The following is a 21,322-nucleotide window of genomic DNA, read 5'->3' as shown; positions in this document are numbered from 1 at the left end:
TGCACTTGTACCTGTACCCTTTATGCACATCCTCAATCCCAAAGTATCTATGTTCATATCTGCGACGTATCTATTTATATTAATGTCTCTCTTCCTCTATACTGTGCGCTTCTGTGGACAGGGAACGTGTCTGTTAACTACCTTTCAGTGTCCTCTCCTAAGTGCTTAGTATAGTGGTCTGCACACAGTAAGTACTCAATAAATGCCATTAATTGATCATTTTATTGGTGCAGAGTATGGGCAGGGTTACACTGTTCTGTGGCCACAGACTGCCTTCTGATCCTAAACCTTCTATCCAACCTAAATCTCTCGATGTGATGTTCTTGTTCTGTCCCAAATTGGTCCCCATCCTCCATCTTAAGACCCTTCAAACCCTCTTCCACTTTCTCTTTTCAAGATTAAATAGCCCCACAGTCCGACTTGGTTTGGTTTTGTTCTCTGTCTCCCCCTTCTAGACTGTGAGCCCACTGTTGGGTAGGGACTGTCTCTATATGTTGCTAGTTTGTACTTCCCAAGCGATTAGTACAATGCTCTGCACACAGTAAGTGCTCAATAAATACGATTGATTGATTGATATCTATTCTATTTATTTTATTTTGTTGATATGTTTGGCTTTGTTCTCTGTCTCCCCCTTCTAGACTGTGAGCCCACTGTTGGGTAGGGACTGTCTCTATATGTTGCCAACTTGTACTTCCCAAACGCTTAGTACAGTGCTCTGCACACAGTAAGTGCTCAAAAATATGATTGATTGATTGACTGGACCCCATAATTAGCCCACTGAACGCTGTTGAGCCCCTATTCCTATTTCAGTGCCCAGTTCCATTTATTTATGCCCCTTCCCCTGCACCAAATGGAGCTATTTCTCTGCTGACCATCACTCTGGGAGTCCAGATGAATGTGGGCCATTCTAGCTCCAAGCTTGCGGCAGAGACCGAGGGGCTCTTGGCCTGCCTGGCGTGCCACATCTTGGTTCTGGTCTTGTGGATTTCATCACCCCATTTGGAGTGTGTGGGAAGGAGAGTTGAAGCCAATAAAACCACCCAAATGGACGTGCCCCTGACAGCCCAGGGATTAAGATCAGAAATGGCAAGCCAGCGGTTGATTCCATTATGGGTCCTGCCTTCCAGGGATGCCTCTGCATGAACCCAGTTCTGTTCATTCATTCAATCATATTTATTGAGCATTTACTGTGTGCAAAGCACTGTACTAAGCACATGAGAGAGTACAATGCAAAATAAACAGACACATTCCCTGTCCACAATGAGCTGTGGTTTTCTCTGCATGTCCTGGTGCCCAGATTCTTTACTGATGTCACTGTTCTGGGAGCACACATCTATGCCATTTAGAGGCCCATTGCCCCCCTCTCCCAGATCCCCGCAGTAGTCCATCTCTCTGTCCGGTCTGGGCCGAGCACCAGCAGGGAAACAGCAGAGAAAGAGTTAAAGCAATAGCCTTCAACAGAAGCCTAGAGTGGACTGGGCCTCCCTGATGACTCCAGCCTCCCCTTACACCCTCCCTTCTGGGACTCTGCTGGAACACAAGATAAATAACCCCCAACCCGGCCAAGGCCAGGGAAGTCTTAGTACAGTGTAAACGCTTAGTACAGCGATTCTAACAGTGCTTTGCACATAGTAAGCATTTAATAAATGTCATTATTATTATTATTATTACAGTGCTCTGCACACAGTAAGCACTCAATAAATACGATTGAATGAAAATCTGCATCCTCCACCCGCAAAACCAGCTGCAGCTCAAGGCCGGTTTTATGGAAGAGATGTCTCATCTCAGCCAGGACCAGGTGAGTGTGGGCCCCAGAATCACTGATGCTGGCTAAGTTCCGAGCATTGGGGTTGAGGGAGGATGTCAAAGGGAGACTTGACATCTTTAGGCAGGGGCAGTGGAGAGATTCTTCCCAGAGCTTTGCCAGTGGGTAGAGGTGAGGAAAAGGGACTCTAAGATTCAGGAATAAATGAGGGGATCAGGAATAGGTGATTGAGAGGACAGACCAAACCCCTCTATGTTCAATCCCCCTGCCACCAGGCAGCCCCAAGCCAAAGTCATCCTAGACAGTAGGACTCAGAGAAACAGAAGCTTGTCCAACTTCTCCAACAGAGCTCCTCTTGTCATCTGCCTCTCCCCAGCTGGTTCTCTTCACTCCTCCCAAGCTAACCTTCTAACTGCACATTCCTCTTAACTCTCCCACCTCCAAACCCTTGCTCATTCTGTTTTCCCAGTCTGAAACGTCCTCCCCGTATATGGCTGCAGTCTACAGCTCTCTCCACCTTTTAAACTCTCCTAAAATCCCACTTCTTCTAAAAATCCTTCCCCAGTTAACTCACAGCATCCAGGAACAGCAGCCCAAAAGTATTTTATTGTTATCTCAGCATTTGTACCCATACACACATTTTAAAAAGACATTTGTATTTGTACATTCAATTACTTATTCTGCTTTTCATCCTGATATAGTTGAGCTCATTCCTGCATCTCAGCATTTGTGCCCATACACACATATTAAAAAGACATTTGTATTTGTACATTCAATTACTTATTCTGCTTTTCATCCTGATATAGTTGAGCTCATTCCTGCTGTATCCTTATTTTTCCTCTTGATACCCCTATTTATAAATAATTTTCATCTATCTCTCCCCACATTGACTTGTGAGTGCCTTAACAGCCAGGAAGGTGTATGTTCCTTTTGTTGTGTTTTCCAAATGCCTAGGGCAGTGTTTAATACTTGGTGAAAGAAGCAGTGTTGCCCAATGGAAAGAGCATGGATCTGGGAGCCAGAGGACCAGGTTCTAATCCCAATTCCACTACTTGTCTGCTCTGTGACTATGGGCAAGTTACTTAACTTCTCTGTGCCTCAGTATCCTCATCTGTAAAATAGGGATTAAATCCTACTCCCTGGTACTTAGAATGTGAGCCCCATGAGGGACAGGGACTGTGTCCAACCTGATTAACATCAATCTACCCCAATGCTTAGAACAGGGTTTGGCCCATAGTAAGCACTTAACAAGTATTATTATTGTTATTATTATTATTATTATCAGTAGTAGTAGTAGTAGTAGTAGTAGTAGTAGTAGTAGTAGTAGCAGTACTACTGCTAGTAGTAGTAGCTGTAGTAGTAGAAGAAGTATTATCTCCTCAATAAATAGCATTGATTAATTGATTAAGCAGTTGGTTGCATTAGGGTAAATAATAATGATGGCATTTGTTAAGTGCTTACTATGTGCAAAGCACTGTTCTAAGTACTGGGGAGGATACAAGGTGATCACATTGTCCCACGTGGGGCTTACAGTCTTCATCCCCATTTTACAGATGAGGTAACTGAGGCACAGAGAAGTTAAGTGACTTGCCCAAAGTCAGACAGCTGACAATTGGAGGAACCAGGATTTGAACCTATGACCTCTGACCCCCAAGCCCGTGCTCTTTCCAGTGTACCTATGTTAATCTGGAAGGCTTCCTGGGAAAGGTGAATTCTAGATGGAGGTCAAAAGGACCAGAGGGCACAGAAAGGCAGCAGGCAGAGCCAGGACCAGGGGCTGTTTCTTGTGCAGGAGCAACTGAGGCCAAAGATGGAGGCTCATTCCTGGGGACTAACACAGTGATTTGCTTGGGAGAACAGAGAGTGGTAGGGTGCTATGGGTGATGAGAGGGGTGGGGCGGTAAAGCAGCTTGGAAACCCCAGCAAGAACTTGTACTCAATCCTCTAGGGATCAAGGACCTAATAATGTGCAAAGTCTGGGAGGGTTTGAGGCTGGAATTGGGGAGCCCAACTAGGAAGAGTTGTTTGTGGTGGCCCAAAAACAGAGTAACGGGGCCTGGACCAGGACTTTGATGGTGGGATTGGAAGGGGAGTGTGTGCCTGAGAGACTATACATAGCAGAAGAAAGTGCTGGGACTTGGCAGTGGATGTGGGAGAGAGGGGGTAAGGGGAGGATGCCAAATGTCCCCCTTGACTGTGGGCCTGGATGAGGGGAGATGGGGAGCACCATCTGCCGGGGGAGCCCAGCACACAACCCTGGGCAAGAAGATGGTCACCATGATCCAGAGCAGGAGCAATGAGCCTGGGCTCCTTGTCCCCAGTTTCTGTGTCACTGCTTCTGACTGGGAGCAACTCCCCTCCTTCATTCACTGCCTAAGGAGAATCTGATATCTCTCTGATACTGCCCTGGGATCAATACTAGGATGTCAGATCTTGTGTTTCCCATTGTAACTTTGTCTCTGAGAATGGCAGCATTGTGAGAGTGTTGAGAGGAGGAGAGGGGGAAGATGAAGTGAGGGAGGGGGAAGAGATGGAATGCTACCAGGCTGGTCCAGACATTTATATCTCAACTTGACTACTGCATCGGCTGCCTCACTGCTCGCCCTTCCTCCAGCCACTTAGTCAATCAATAAGTAAATCAATCATATTTTTTGAGTGCTTACTGTGTGCAGAGCACTGTACTAAGCACTTGGGAGAACACAATATAACAGAGTTGGTAAATAAGTTCCCTGCCCACAATGGGCTTACAGTCTAGAGGGAGAGACAGGCATTAAGATAAATAAATAAATTAGATTACAGATATGTACATAAGTTTTATGAGGCTAAGGGAGGGTGAAAAAAAGGTGCAAATCGTACTGCAATGGGGACACAGAAGGGAGTGGAAGAGGAGGAGAGCTCTCTTTCACTACTTATCCTCATTCTCCCACAACACCCCATCTCATACACTTTGATTCTCCTGAGGTACCCTACTCACTGAGATTTGTTTTCATCTCTCCCTCCTCCAAAGTCTCACTTGGAACTCCACCCCTCTTCACACCTGGTAGACCACTATTTTCCCAATCTTCAAGGCCCTTCTGAAATAACATCTCCTCCAGGAGATCTTCCATGATTAATCTCTCATCTCCTCACCCTACGTCCCCCCAACTGCCTCTTCAGCACTTCTGTATCACCTAAACACTTGAGTCTTCCACATCAGCTTAGCACGTATATGCACATCTTCATATTCTATCACATCCTGCTATCTATAATGCACTTCCTTCTACATTATCAAATGACTGAAGTCAGGGATCAAGCCTATGAATTCTATTGTACTCTCAAGTATTTCCTTCAGTGTTCTGCATAATAAGTGCTCAATAAATATAATTGATGAAAGGGAGTAAAAGGAAGAGGAGGAGGAAGAGAAAGGAGAAAGTTGAAAAAGAGAAAGAGAAGATGGAGGAGGGGGAAAAAGAGGAGAAAAGGAGGAAGCAGGGAGAAGGAATGCCAACTGAGTGAAGATCACTGTGCTAAACACTTGGGAGAGCACAATATAACAGAGTTGGTAGTCATGTTCCCTGCCCATAAGGGACTTACATTCTAGAGAGAGAGACAGACATTAATATGAATGAATAAATAAATAAATATGGATATGTACATAAGTGCTGTGGAGCTGAGGGAGAGTGAATAAAGGGCACAAATCCAACTGCAAGGGCAATGCAGAAAGGAGTGGGAGAAGATGAAATAATAATAATAATGGTACTTGCTATGTGCCAGGCACTGTACTAAGTGCTGGGTGGACACAAGCGAATTGGGTTGGACACAACCATGTGGGGCTCACAGTCTCAATCCCCACTTTACAGATGAGGTAACTGAGGCACAGAGAAGTGAAGTGACTTGCCCAAGGTCACACAGGAGACAAGTGGAAGATCAAAGATTAGAACCGTGACCTTCTGACTCCCGGGCCCATGCTCTATCTAGTATGACCTAGTGTTGCTTCTGACCTACTCAGTGAATAGTGAGGAGAAAGAGGAGAAGGAGGAGGTAGAGGAGAAGGAGAAAGGAGATGGAAAAGGAGAAAGTGGAGGAGGACGCAGGAGGGGAAGAAGTTTAAAATGAAGGTTTCTAGAGGGAAGAGAATGAATCTGCTGTAAGCCCTCTGCACCCAAAATGAAAGCCCTCCCAAGACTCCATTCAACTATTTCCCTCTCTCCTCAAGGTCTCTAAGCCTGCCTGGAAGGCAGCAGGGAGCTGGTTCAGCTCACCCTTGTCCCTGCCTGGGAACAGCAGCTTCCACCAGCCTGCGGTGTTCATCCTGCTTGGAATCCCGGGGCTGGAGAGTGCCCAAAACTGGATCTCCACCTCCTTCTGCTCCATGTATGCCACGGCCCTGGCGGGGAACTGCGCCCTCCTCCTGGCCATCACCACCGACTCAGTGCTCCACAAGCCCATGTACCAGTTCCTGGCCATGCTGGCCATGACTGACCTGGTACTCTGCTCCTCCACTGGGCCCAAGGCACTCAGTATCTTCTGGTCTGGCTCCCAGGAGATTTCCTTCTCAGGCTGCCTGGCCCAGCTTTTTTTCATCCACTCCTTCTATGGCGTGGAATCCGCCCTCCTTGTGGCCATGGCGTTTGACCGCTATGTAGCAGTGTGCCGGCCCCTCCACTATGTGTCCATTCTCCCCCCCACGGTCATCGGGAAGTTGGGGCTGGCTGCCCTGCTGCGAAACCTGACTCTAGGCTTTCCTCTCGTCTTCCTGGTCTACCGGTTGCCCTACTGTCGTACCAATGCCATACCCCAGACCTATTGCGAGCACATGAGTGTGGCCAAGCTGGCTTGCGCGGACATTACCCCCAACGTGGTCTATGGCCTCACCGTGGCCCTCTCAGCCATGGGGCTGGATGTCTCACTCATCGCCACATCCTACGGCCTTATCCTCCGGGCCGTCTTCCTACTGCCCTCTCGTGATGCCCGGGTCAAAGCCCTGAGCACCTGTGGCTCCCACGTCTGTGTCATCCTCACCTTCTACTTCCCTTCCTTCTTCTCCTTTTTCACCCACCGTTTTGCCCATGGATTCCCCCTCCATGTACATGTGATCCTGGCCAACCTCTACCTCCTGGCACCCCCAGTGCTCAACCCCATTGTCTACGGGGCCCACTCCAGAGAGATCCGGCAGAGCCTCTGGCGGGTGCTCAGCCAGGGCTCATCAACATTCCGGTCCTAAGGCTGGGGAAGGGTGGCTTTCTTGGGCAGCTCCCAACCTCAGTGCTGTCCAGTGCTCAGCTGATCCAGGCTCCCTGATTAACTTGTATCTACCCCAATTCTTAAAACAGTGCTAGGCACATAGTAAGCACGTAGCAAGTACTATAATAATAATAATTATTATTAGGGTAGCCCACAAAACCTGAGTCTCTACAACAGATTAGAGAATAGCTTGTGTTGGAGGATTGGCTCCCCGCTCTGAGGGGCAAGGAGGAAGTGCTCCATGACTGAAGCACTGTGACCCATCAACAAGATGTCTTGCTTCAGTCATGGAGAAGGGTGCAGGAGACTCGTTAACTGTTAATCAATCAGAACTATTTATTGAGTGCCTCCCATGTGCATAGCACTGCCCTAAGTGTTTGAGAGAGTACCGTAGAGAAGAAGCCCACAAGGAGCTGACCATCTAGCAAGGGAGACTGAGATGATATAATTTGCAAATAGGAGGAAGAAGAGCTCAAAGACTATGAGGCCATAAATACAAATGTTCAACAAGAAGCAGTGAGTGCCAAAGAGTTAAAGTGGTGCCTAAGGGCTGAGATGATAGTGTGAAAGATGTGACTTGGGGAGAGAAAAAATTCATCTGAAAAACCTTCCTGGAAATGGTGGGATTCAAAGGGGGTTTTGAAAATGGGAGAAGCTGATCTGACAAGTTTTATGTGGGAAGGAAGCTCTAGGCAGGAAGAAGAGTATGAGCCAGGGGTAGAAAATGAGAGAGTTGTGTCCTTTAGTGAAGATAGAAGGGGGCACATGCTAACCAAAAAAAGAAAAACGACCTAGTGAAGCAGTCTTAATATGAAACAGCTGGGAGACCATGGCAGCAGACAGACAAGCCTGAATGGAGGCTAGGAAATGATCTGGACACGAGGAGGCTGGCTCAAAAACAGACAGGATTTGCATGGAAAAAATGCATTGGCCCAGCAAGGAGCTATCTTTCTTTCCCTGTACACGGTGTGGAAAGGAGTGTCAATTACACACTGTTTTCTATTTTCAGTCACACCCTCATACACCACAAGGATCTCACCACCAGCAGCCTCATCTTTGAAAATGAAGGACAGCTGTGAAGGACCTTGGTTACCATGAAAACTAAGTAAAGATGTAATCTTTCCTCTTGGAATGAGTATCACAGAGTAAAACATTATTGCCTTGACCCCCAGGGGGAAATCCTGGATGGTGTCCCCATGTGATCATAATAATAATAATAATAATGGTATTTGTTAAGCACTTACTATGTTCTAATCACTGGGGTAGATACAAGGTAATCAGGTTCTCTCATATGGGGTTCACGGTCTTAATTCCCATCTTAAAGATGAGGAAACTGAGGCACAGAGAAGTTAAATGACTTGCCCAAAGTCACACAGCTGATAAATAGCAGAGCTGGGATTAGAACTCACGACCTCTGACTCCCAAGCCCACGCTCTTGCCATTAAGCCATGCTGCTTCAGAATCTACTCCGGAATCAGGGTAGGGAGGTGTCCTCTCCCACTCTGAACTTGAGCCAGGGTTGGAGGGAGGTGGTTCAAGTGTTGTCCTCCTGGGTAGTGGGGTGGAAATAATGGCCACGTTGGATTGGAAATAATGGCCACTTTAGAAAGGATTTAGGGGGTTAAATCCCCTAACTCAGCAGATTATTAGGACAAGATGAAATGGTCTTCAGCTGCAGCAAGAGGGATTGCATTAAGATCTAAAGAAGAACTTCCTAAATGTGAGTGGTGAAGAGAGAGAATTGGGACCTACCACTAAAGACAATGATACCTCCTTTCCCTGAAGAGATAAAAATAGGTCAGATCCCATATGGCCCACTCATTGCCTTTCCTGATACATTTGTGCTACTTCTGTTATATCTTTATTCCTCCTCCTATACCTACAATTGGTAAATAATGTCACTCTGTCCACTCCATTAGATTGTAAGCTTCTGGACGGCTAAGGGTAGAGAGCATGTATCTTGCTTGTTTGGTGCTTTCTCAACTATTTAGGACAGTGTTTCGCACTCAGTACATGCTCAATAAATTCCATTGTTGGTGTTGATGATGTGAGTCTACTTTGCATCTGTGCCTGGAGGCAGAGGGCTGGACCAGATGACAATTAAAAGGCTCCACCCATCTGGGGAGTCTCCAGTCCTCTATACCCAAGGTTCCCACGGGAAAAGTCAGGTAGGAGTGATGGAGGTCACTAGACTGTGAGACTGCTGTTGGGTAGGGACCATCTCTATAAGTTGCCAGCTTGTACTTCCCAAGTGCTTAGTACAGTGCACTGCACACAGTAAGTGCTCAATAAATACAATTGAATGAATGAACATTCCACCCTGCTATTCCAACATATCTAATTGGCCTCAGCAAACCATTTGAGATTCACTAGTACTGGCCCTTTAAATGGAGCTTTCAGGCATTTTCCCAGTGCAGCCTCTATGTGAGCATTGATGCCCAGAGCCTCACACCATCCTCCTGGTCCCTTGTGGATGCCCCCAAGTGTCCCTGCCTCCTACCTGATGGGGATCCAAGGGCAAGGAAGTGTGAAAGGGTGAGGGCTTCAGTAATGTTTGTTCTGATTTTAGCACCTGGGGGTCTGCTGGACACCTGGGCCCAATCCTCCAGGCCCTAGTTTCCCCAGATGTGAGGGAAGATTAAAAAGCCCGTGATGGCTGTTCTCGGGCCTGAGGCTCACTGACTGACTGCAGTGCCTGTCATATCCTTGGGAATAGCAGAGGGTGAGTGGGCAAGGTGAGGTGGAGCAGTAGGTCAGTGGAGTTGAAGAGTGATAGAAGGCGGGTAGCAAAAGGGTCATCAGGAACATCTGTGTGGATACTGAAGTCCCCAGGGATGTCAAGGTGAGAAGCAGTGTACTTAGTGGAAATAGCATGGGCCAGTGAGTCAGAGGACCTACTAATAATGAAAATAATTGTGGTATTTAAGTGCTTACTATGTGCCAGGCACTGTACTAAGGCCTGGGGTGGATATAAGCAAATCAGGTTCATTCGTGCATTCAACCATATTTATTGAGTGCTTATTGTGTGCAGAGCACAGTACTAAACACTTGGAAAGTACAATTCAGCAACAAATAGAGACAATCCCTACCCAATGGGCTCACAGTGTAGAAGGGGGGAGACAGACAACAAAACAAAGCAGATTGTATCTACCCCAGCACTTAGTACAGTTCCTGGCACATAGTAAGCACTTAAGAAATAGCAATGTTAGGTTGGACACAGCCTCTGTCCCCCATGGGGCTCACAGTCTCAATCCTTGTTTTACAGATGAGGAAACTGAGGCACAGAGAAATGAAGTGATTTGCCCAAGACATGTGGGGGAGGCGGGATTCAAACCCGTAACCTCTGACTCCCAAGCCCGAGCTCTTTCCACTGAGCCACGCTGCTTCAGAACCAGGAGAGGACAGAGTCTGTAAAGCCAAGGTTGGATAGCGTGTTGAGGAGAAGCTGGTGGTCCACAGTATCGAAGGCAGCTGAGAGGTTGAGGAGGATTAGGATAGAGTATGAGCCATTGGATTTGGCAAGCAGGAGGTCATTGGTGACCTTTGAGAGGGCAGTTTCATTGGAATGTAGGGGACGGAAGCCAGATAGGAGCCGGTGGAGGAGAGAGTTGGTGTTGAGGAATTCGAGGTAGAGGGTGTAGATGACTCATTCAAGGAGTTTGGAAAGCAATAGTAGGAAGGAGATAGGGCGATAACTAGAAGGGGAGGTGGGATCAAGAGAGGGTTTTTTTTAGGATGGGGGAGACGTGGGCATGTTTGAAGGAAGAGGGGAAGGAACCAATGGAGAGTGAGTGGTTGAAGATGGAAGTTAAGGAGGGGAGGAGGGACGGGTTACTGCTTAAAGGGTAAAGATCCAATTGCACAGATGATGCAGAAGGTAGAGCTAGTAGGGGATATGAGGGCTTAGCCAGGACTTAGTCACTATTATCATGACTTTTAGAGAAGCCAGCCAGAAAGAAGAGTCCATGAGTGAGTGTCTTTTTATGTCCCTAAAATCAGTCAATCAATGATATTTACTGAGAGATAACTATGCAGAACACTATACTCAGGGCTTGGAAGAGTACAGCTCAACAGAGTTGTAGACACTTTCCCTGCCCACAAGAAGCTAACAGTTAGAGGGGGAGACAGGCATATACTGCTTATCTGCCCAAGCCTTTTCCTCTGTCTAGCCCTTTCCATCCTCCTATCCCTTCCTTCTCCCCAGCATTACTTCCCTCCCTGGTCCTTCCTAACCCACCTCACAGCAGGTGCTTCCTACCTGGTTCTGCTCTTCTCAGGGATGCTCTGAGAGCTAGAGTCGAGTCCCGAGAGCAGAGGTCATAGGCTTTTTATCTTTCTCATCCTCTGGGGAACGAATGACCAGCAGGGCAGGCCTGAGTCTTCAGCTAACACCCAGGTGTTAAAAACAGAGCAAGGACTAATCCCCGCCCCCCAAGCCTTTTCAACCTGCGCTGCTCCCCAGACCCCTCTGGGACTGGCAGAGGGTAGACATGCATTCCAGGGGGGCATTCACTGGTTGTATTGGAACTGGGATCAGGATCTTTGAAGTTGAGCTCTGAGCATTGGTGCCAGAATTCCTGTGTGCTTGTAAAATATAGCAGCTGCTCTGGAGAAGTCCCTAGAACCTCCATTTAAGGGGCAGGTACTAGTATGCCCCAAATGGCTTCCTCTGGCAAATTAAATGCATTAGAATCGCAGGGTGGAATGCTAATTAGCCTTCATCACTCCTGCCTACTTTCTCTCTGGGGCAGCCTGGGAATTGGATAGCGAACAGGAGAATCCCAGATGGACGGAGACTTCTTGCTATCATCTGATCCAGCCCTCTGCCTCCAGGCATAGATGGAAACTAGACCAATATCATCAATGCTATCAAAAGCATTTATAGAGTACCTTCTGTGTGCAAAGAACTATCCTAAGCACTCAGGAGAGTACTACAGAGGCAAGAGAAACACTCACTCCCCTTAACCCCTCAGAAGCTATGTTATAATGGAGTGGACAGATTGACGGACTTTACATTCAAATAGTGGGTGCAGGAGGAAGAAAAAACACATAAAACCTAACTTGTCTTGACACACAAATCCATACCCTCAACTTCACCCTCTCCACTAAACTCAACTCCCTCGCTCCCCTGTTTCTCCAACCATCTTATACACCAACCTGCAGCCCTTGATCACCTCCACAAAATACACTTCCTCCACTCTTGTCTTCAGCCATAGAGCACTGCTGGTGGAAATCCAGACACCAGACTGAACGTCTCATAAATCAATCATTTTTTCTGAGCTCCTATTATGTACAGAGTACTGTACTAAATGCTTGAGAGAGTTCAAAATAATAGAGCTGGTAGCACTTATCAACACTTACCGATGAGGCCTTCTCTAACTATGCCCTCATTTCCTCTTTTCCCACTCCCTTCTCCGTTGCCCTGATGTGCTTCCTTTATTCACCCCTCCCTCAGCCCCACAACACTTATGTACATATCCATAACATTCATTTATATCAACGTCTGTTTCCCTCTCTAGACTGTGAGCTTGTTGTGGGCAGGGAATGGGTCTGTTGTACTGTACTCTCCCAAGCACTTAGTAAAATACTCTCCACACAGTAAGTGCTCAATAAATACGATTGAATGATTGTTGGATTGACTTTGCATAGTGCAGAGCACTGTACTAAGTGCTTAGGAGAGTACAATATAACAGAGTTGGCCGTAGTCATATGCTGTCGAGTCGCTCCGACCCATAACTACTCCACGGACACATCCCCCCTCCATTTGCAATTGTTCTGGTAGTGTATCCATAGAGTTTTCTTGGTAAAAATTCCGAAGTGATTTACCATTTTCTCCTTCTGCTCAGTAAACTTGAGTCTCTGCCCTCGACTCTCTCCCTTGCCTCTGCTGCGCAGCACAGGTGAGTTTTGACTTGATTGCTTTCCACTCGCTAGCCACTGGCTAAGCTAGAAGTGGAACATATATGCCTCTGCTTGATTCTCCCTCCTGTAACTGAGAGTACTGGAAACTCTTCAGGCACAATAATAATAATAATAATAATAATAATAATAATAATAATGACATTTGTTAAGCGCTTACTATGTGCAAAGCACTGTTCTAAGCGCTGGGGGGGGGATACAAAGTATTCAGGTTGTCCCACGTGGGGCTCACAGTCTTAATCCCCGTTTTACAGATGAGGGAACCAAGGCTCAGAGAAGTGAAGTGACTTGCCCAAGGTCACACAGCAGACATGTGGCGGAGCTGGGATTCAAACCCCTAACCTCTGACTCCAAAGCCCGTGCTCTTTCCACAGAGCCACGCTGCTTCTCTTGAGAGAGGTACAGAGTTGGTAGAAATAATAATAATAATGATGATGATAATAATAATTATGGCATATGTTAAGAACTTACTATATGCCAAACACCTTTTTAAGTGCTGGGACAGATACAAGGTAAGCAGGTTGTCGTGTGTAGGGATCACAATCTTAATCCCCATTTTACAGATGAGGTAACTGAGGCACCGAGAAGTTAAATGGCTTGCCCAAGGTCAAACAGCAGACAAGTGGCAGAGCCAGGATTAGAACCCACAACCTCTGACTCCCAAGCCTGTGCTCTTTCCACTAAGCCACGCTGCTTCTCTAAATTACTGTGTGCAAAGCACTGTACTAAGTGCTTGGGAGAGAACAATATAACAGATGGTAGACATGTTCCCCACCTACGAGAAGCTTATACAGTCTAAAGGGTCCATTTCGAATTCATTTTCTCCTGCTTTAACTCTGCCCTCTCCTTGGTCCAGGAACAAATCTTCTCCATCTTTATTGACTCTCATGCCCACTGCCTGCACCAGTTCTTTCAGACTTTAACTCCCCCCTCAAATCTCCTGTACCCAATCTCTTGCCCCTGTTGCCTCTACCAACTATTTTGTTGAAAACATTGAAAACATAGGACAACCGGATTACCTTGTATCTCCCCCAGCGCTTAGAACAGAGTTTGGCACATAGCACTTAACAAATACCATCATCATCATTATTATTATCAGGCATCATCTCCCTCAAATCTCCTCCTGCCCTCTCCTCATCTATCCCATCCTTCCCAACAAAATCTCAAGAGGAAATCTGTCTCCCCAAAGTCTATGCCCTTCAACTTTGCCTCTGACCTCATCCTTCTGCATTTTTTCAAACCCTTGACCCATTTGTCCCTACCTGACCACTGTCTCCAACCACTGACTTTCCAATAGTGAAACCATTGCTTTCACACATGCCCAAGTATTCCCTAGCCAAAAAAACCCTCCTTTGACCCCATGAGAGTCTCCAGTTATCACTCCATCTCCCCTCTACCATTCCTTTCCAAACTCCTTGAAGTTAGCTTTTGACTCCCACTGCCTCCACTTCTCCAATTCACTTCTTACCCCTCAGGAATCTTTCTCCCCCTTCACTCCATGGAATTGCCCTCTCTGTGGTTACCAATGACCTTTTTCTTGCCAAATCCAATGGCCTCTCCTCTATCCTAATCCCTTTTGACCTTTCAGCTGCCTTTGACTCTATGGACCACCCCTTTCTTCTGAAAATATAATCTAACTTTGGCTTCACTGACACCATCCTCTCCTAGTTCTCCAGCTAACTCTACAGCTGCTCCTTCTCAGTCTCTTTCGCTGGCTTCTACTCTGTCTCCCACCCTCTAACTATGGGAGTCCCTCAAAACTCGGCTCTGGGACACTTTCCATTTTCCATCTACACCCACTCCCTTGGAGACCTCATTTGTTCCCATGGCTTCAAATACCTTCTGTATGAGGATGATTCCCAATCTATTTCTCCAACCCTGACTTTTTCCTCTGCAGTCTTGCATTCTCTCCTGCCTTTAGGATATCTGTACTTGGATGTTCCTCTGACACATCAAAATTAGGATGTTCCAAACAAAACTCCTTATCTTCCCACCCAAAATCTACCCTTCCCTCGACTTTCCAATCATTGTTGACAATGCCATCATCCTCCCCATCTCACGATCCCATAACCTTGGCACCATCCTACATTCATCTCTCTCATTCAAACCTCAAAGTCTCATCTCTTCTCAGTCATTCCCAATCTCCACATTCCCCAACTTCTTCCCTTTACACCAAACACCCGGTGAGGAGCCAGGAGAAAAGTTAAAAAAAGGAAAGAAAAAGGCAAGTTTTTATTCTGTCCCTTGACTCTTTTTGGGGCAATTGAGTTCACTTGGAGACCTTTCTCCCTAGGAAAACCGGTGGGCCTGGTTATTGAACTGTGTGTTCTTGGACAAATAGCTCAACTTCTCGGTGCCTCAGTTATCCTATCTGTAAAATGGGGATTATTCCTGTGAGCCCCACATGAGACATGAACTGTGTCCAACCTGATTAGCTTGTATATAGCCCAGCTTTTAGTACAGTGCCTGGCACATAGTAAGTGCTTAACAAATACAAAAAACAGAAACAAAAAAACCATGAGCCAACAATGCAGATCCCAGACAGACAAAGTCAGTTATTTTTTCAGGACCTCCCTAGTTCATGGCAGGGATACTTTTTGCTAATCTATAATTCCATCAACTTTTGGAAAACCTTTCATGTTCAGATTCCTCCAGTTAAAATATTGCTCTATAAGGGACCCCAATCGATTGATTGATTCGACTGCTCTTAAATGTCATTCCGGTCTTAGTCCAGGGACGGATGGCAGATTAAACAGCAAAATGGCTGCAGTTGTTGGGGATTCTGCACTTTGACCTTTCCTTCTCTCCCTGCACTCCCCACCTGTCTCCTTTCACTTGGGGGTCTCAACACATGGCCACTGGGGTGGGGTTTTAACAGTAGAATATATGGGAAGCTCAGTCATTTATGTATACATTGTCAATATTGATTTTCCAAGGGATTTCCCTTTTCTCTACTCTGTAATAAATCTGGAGCTTCTGAGTGTTAATTGTAGTGAGACCTACAATAGTGGAAAGAGCATGAGCCTGAGAGGACATGGGTTCTAATCCTGGCTCCACCACTTGCCTGCTGTGGGACCTTGGCCAATCGGCAAGGTGTAGTGGATAGAGCACAGGCCTGGGAGTCAGAAGGTCATGGTTCAAATCCCAGCTCCTCCACTTGTCTGCTGTGTGACCTTGGACAAGTCACTTAACTTCTCTATGCCTCAGTTACCTCATCTGTAAAATGGAGATCAAGACTGTGAGTCGCACGTGAGACAGGGACTGTGTCCAACCCAATTTTCTTGTATTCACCCCAGTGCTTAGTACAGTGCCTGGCACATAGTAAGTGCTTAACTAATACCATAATTATTATTAATTTCTCTTGCCTCAGTTTCCTCATCTGAAAATGGGGGATACATATCTGGTCTTCCTCTTAGACTGGAAGTCCCATGTGGCACAGGGGCTGGGTCCCACCTGAATATGTTGTATCCACTCCAGTGGTTCATACAGAATACTACCATTCCCTATAGGAGGGTAGCATAGAAACCACCTGAACAGCAGCTCGTTCAAGTCCAAGTACCTTTATTCTCCCACCCTCCTGGGAGGTTCCAACACAGACCTACAGGTCCAGAAGAAGGGCAAATCTGGGCTTTTATAGTTTTTGTCAGCTTACCCACTCCCTCCCCAAGACTGTCACCCTGACACAACAACTGCAGGAACCTCAACATTGCAGCTGCCTGTTGTCACATTCACTCATTCATTCATTCAATCAATCATATTTATTGAGTGCTTACTGTGTGCAGAGCAAGGTATTAAGTGCTTGGGAAGTACAGCACTTGGGAAGTCACATATAGCAGTGTTAATACAACCTTACCTATGGTAGAGAATCAGATTCCAACATTAGTCCAAGGCAACAATATCCTAGTGTTGTTCTGAGTTGAGGGTTGTGTATCAGAGGAATAATCATAACAACTGTGGTTTTTGTGAAGCTCTTTCTACATGTCAGGCACTGTACTGAGCACTGGGGTGGATACAATCAAATCTGGTTAACAGTAGAGACACACACAATAGGTAAGCAAAAGCTGACAATAGTAATATTGATATTTGTTAAATGAAATTCAGGTTTTCAGTTTGAAAATTTCCAAAATATAGAATTCTACCTTTAACTATGTTTCCTTACACAAGAGTACAATATAATACAACAATATTGGCTTAGTAAATATTTCTTCAGTAATATTTCCTCTGCTGGAAAACAGCATGGCTTAGTGGAAAGAGCCCAGGCTTGGGAGTCAGAGGTCATATAGGTTCTAATCCCGGCTCCCCCACATGTCCGCTGTGTGACCTTGGGCAAGTCACTTAACTTTTCTGAGCCTGTTACCTCATCTGTAAAATGGGGATTAAGACTGTGAGCCCCACTTGGGACAACCTGATCACCTTGTATCTACCCCAGCTTAATGAATACCATAATTATGATTATTACTAGGTGCTGGGGTGGCCTCAGGCAAATTGGGTTAACAGTGGAGACACTCACAAGGGGTAAGGAAAAACTGACAAAATAGTAATGTTGATATTTATTAAATGTTTCCTATGTGCCAAGCCTTGTGTTGCCTAGGTGATCCCCTGCCCACTACTGGGGTGGGTAGGGGCCACTTCCTGAGCCAGGCTGATTGGTCTGTCAGACACAGCCCAGAATCCTGGCCAGGGGCTATAGCCGTGGTGGCTATGGGGGAGGAGTGATGAGTGGTGCCCCTTCCCCACATCTCTCCCCTTCACCCATTCTCACCCTCAGAGTGTGTCTGGAGTCAGATGGAGGCCGGACGTTAGCCCAGCCAACCCAGGGTGGTCCCTTCCCGTCCTGCTCCCCAGTGCTCAGCCCACAGTGGAGGGTACCCGGCCTCCCCACCTCCTGCACTCTGGAGTCCAGCAGGATAATACTAATAGTAGTATTTAAGTTCTTACTGGATGCCAGGCACTTCACCAAGTTTTGGGATGGATACAAGGAAATAGAGTTAGATACAGTCACTGTCAAACATGGGACTCAGTTTCATTCCCCATTTTACACATGAGGAAACTGAAGCACAGAGAAGTGAAGTGACTTGCCTAAGGTCATACAGCAGACAAGTGGCAGAGTGGGATTAGAACTCAAAGCCTTCTGACACCCAGGCCCATGCTCTATCCACTGCACCGTACTTCTTCTGACCCTCCCCTGGTGCCCTCTTCTGTGGCCACGCGGTGACAGGGAACCCAGGCTGAAGGGTCTCGACATGCCCCATCAGGAGGAGTGGTTGCAGATGGAAACAACCACTAATTGGCTGTTGACAGCCCAGCAACCAATGGGGGGGGGGGCACCCCAGTAGAGGGCCAGTGATCACCCAGGCTTGGCACAGTACCAGTACTTGTACCAGTGCTTGGTACATAGTAAACATTTAACAAATATCAATATTACTATTGTCAGCTTTTGCTTACCTATTGTGTGTGTCTCTACTGTTAACCAGATTTGATTGTATCCACCCCAGTGCTCAGTACAGTGCCTGACATGTAGAAAGAGCTTCACAAAAACCACAGTTGTTATGATTATTCCTCTGATACACAACCCTCAACTCAGAACAACACTAGGATATTGTTGCCTTGGACTAATGTTGGAATCTGATTCTCTACCATAGGTAAGGTTGTATTAACACTGCTATATGTGACTTCCCAAGTGCTGTACTTCCCAAGCACTTAATACCTTGCTCTGCACACAGTAAGCACTCAATAAATATGATTGATTGAATGAATGAATGAGTGAATGTGACAACAGGCAGCTGCAATGTTGAGGTTCCTGCAGTTGTTGTGTCAGGGTGACAGTCTTGGGGAGGGAGTGGGTAAGCTGACAAAAACTATAAAAGCCCAGATTTGCCCTTCTTCTGGACCTGTAGGTCTGTGTTGGAACCTCCCAGGAGGGTGGGAGAATAAAGGTACTTGGACTTGAACGAGCTGCTGTTCAGGTGGTTTCTATGCTACCCTCCTATAGGGAATGGTAGTATTCTGTATGAACCACTGGAGTGGATACAACATATTCAGGTGGGACCCAGCCCCTGTGCCACATGGGACTTCCAGTCTAAGAGGAAGACCAGATATGTATCCCCCATTTTCAGATGAGGAAACTGAGGCAAGAGAAATTAATAATAATTATGGTATTAGTTAAGCACTTACTATGTGCCAGGCACTGTACTAAGCACTGGGGTGAATACAAGAAAATTGGGTTGGACACAGTCCCTGTCTCACGTGCGACTCACAGTCTTGATCTCCATTTTACAGATGAGGTAACTGAGGCATAGAGAAGTTAAGTGACTTGTCCAAGGTCACACAGCAGACAAGTGGAGGAGCTGGGATTTGAACCATGACCTTCTGACTCCCAGGCCTGTGCTCTATCCACTACACCTTGCCGATTGGCCAAGGTCCCACAGCAGGCAAGTGGTGGAGCCAGGATTAGAACCCATGTCCTCTCAGGCTCATGCTCTTTCCACTATTGTAGGTCTCACTACAATTAACACTCAGAAGCTCCAGATTTATTACAGAGTAGAGAAAAGGGAAATCCCTTGGAAAATCAATATTGACAATGTATACATAAATGACTGAGCTTCCCATATATTCTACTGTTAAAACCCCACCCCAGTGGCCATGTGTTGAGACCCCCAAGTGAAAGGAGACAGGTGGGGAGTGCAGGGAGAGAAGGAAAGGTCAAAGTGCAGAATCCCCAACAACTGCAGCCATTTTGCTGTTTAATCTGCCATCCGTCCCTGGACTAAGACCGGAATGACATTTAAGAGCAGTCGAATCAATCAATCGATTGGGGTCCCTTATAGAGCAATATTTTAACTGGAGGAATCTGAACATGAAAGGTTTTCCAAAAGTTGATGGAATTATAGATTAGCAAAAAGTATCCCTGCCATGAACTAGGGAGGTCCTGAAAAAATAACTGACTTTGTCTGTCTGGGATCTGCATTGTTGGCTCATGGTTTTTTTGTTTCTGTTTTTTGTATTTGTTAAGCACTTACTATGTGCCAGGCACTGTACTAAAAGCTGGGCTATATACAAGCTAATCAGGTTGGACACAGTTCATGTCTCATGTGGGGCTCACAGGAATAATCCCCATTTTACAGATAGGATAACTGAGGCACCGAGAAGTTGAGCTATTTGTCCAAGAACACACAGTTCAATAACCAGGCCCACCGGTTTTCCTAGGGAGAAAGGTCTCCAAGTGAACTCAATTGCCCCAAAAAGAGTCAAGGGACAGAATAAAAACTTGCCTTTTTCTTTCCTTTTTTTAACTTTTCTCCTGGCTCCTCACCGGGTGTTTGGTGTAAAGGGAAGAAGTTGGGGAATGTGGAGATTGGGAATGACTGAGAAGAGATGAGACTTTGAGGTTTGAATGAGAGAGATGAATGTAGGATGGTGCCAAGGTTATGGGATCGTGAGATGGGGAGGATGATGGCATTGTCAACAATGATTGGAAAGTCGAGGGAAGGGTAGATTTTGGGTGGGAAGATAAGGAGTTTTGTTTGGAACATCCTAATTTTGATGTGTCAGAGGAACATCCAAGTACAGATATCCTAAAGGCAGGAGAGAATGCAAGACTGCAGAGGAAAAAGTCAGGGTTGGAGAAATAGATTGGGAATCATCCTCATACAGAAGGTATTTGAAGCCATGGGAACAAATGAGGTCTCCAAGGGAGTGGGTGTAGATGGAAAATGGAAAGTGTCCCAGAGCCGAGTTTTGAGGGACTCCCATAGTTAGAGGGTGGGAGACAGAGTAGAAGCCAGCGAAAGAGACTGAGAAGGAGCAGCTGTAGAGTTAGCTGGAGAACTAGGAGAGGATGGTGTCAGTGAAGCCAAAGTTAGATTATATTTTCAGAAGAAAGGGGTGGTCCATAGAGTCAAAGGCAGCTGAAAGGTCAAAAGGGATTAGGATAGAGGAGAGGCCATTGGATTTGGCAAGAAAAAGGTCATTGGTAACCACAGAGAGGGCAATTCCATGGAGTGAAGGGGGAGAAAGATTCCTGAGGGGTAAGAAGTGAATTGGAGAAGTGGAGGCAGTGGGAGTCAAAAGCTAACTTCAAGGAGTTTGGAAAGGAATGGTAGAGGGGAGATGGAGTGATAACTGGAGACTCTCATGGGGTCAAAGGAGGGTTTTTTTGGCTAGGGAATACTTGGGCATGTGTGAAAGCAATGGTTTCACTATTGGAAAGTCAGTGGTTGGAGACAGTGGTCAGGTAGGGACAAATGGGTCAAGGGTTTGAAAAAATGCAGAAGGATGAGGTCAGAGGCAAAGTTGAAGGGCATAGACTTTGGGGAGACAGATTTCCTCTTGAGATTTTGTTGGGAAGGATGGGATAGATGAGGAGAGGGCAGGAGGAGATTTGAGGGAGATGATGCCTGATAATAATAATGATGA

At 46.3% G+C, this 21,322-nt stretch overlaps 1 protein-coding gene across 1 annotated transcript; it reads left to right on the top strand.

The window, feature by feature from the left end:
- Window positions 1–1,765: 1,765 nt before the first annotated feature.
- On the top strand, window positions 1,766–6,968 carry LOC119943354 (olfactory receptor 52D1-like). The gene is made up of 2 exons (XM_038764279.1): window positions 1,766–1,798; window positions 5,961–6,968. The coding sequence occupies exons 1-2, from the start codon at window positions 1,766–1,768 to the stop codon at window positions 6,966–6,968; spliced, it is 1,041 nt and encodes a 346-aa protein (XP_038620207.1).
- Window positions 6,969–21,322: the final 14,354 nt, after the last annotated feature.

This window comes from Tachyglossus aculeatus, chromosome 2 (genome assembly GCF_015852505.1).
Source record: "Tachyglossus aculeatus isolate mTacAcu1 chromosome 2, mTacAcu1.pri, whole genome shotgun sequence".
Taxonomy (NCBI): Eukaryota; Metazoa; Chordata; class Mammalia; order Monotremata; family Tachyglossidae; genus Tachyglossus; species Tachyglossus aculeatus.
Note: the sequence above shows the minus strand (reverse complement) of the source record. Positions and strands in the feature narration are given on the sequence as shown.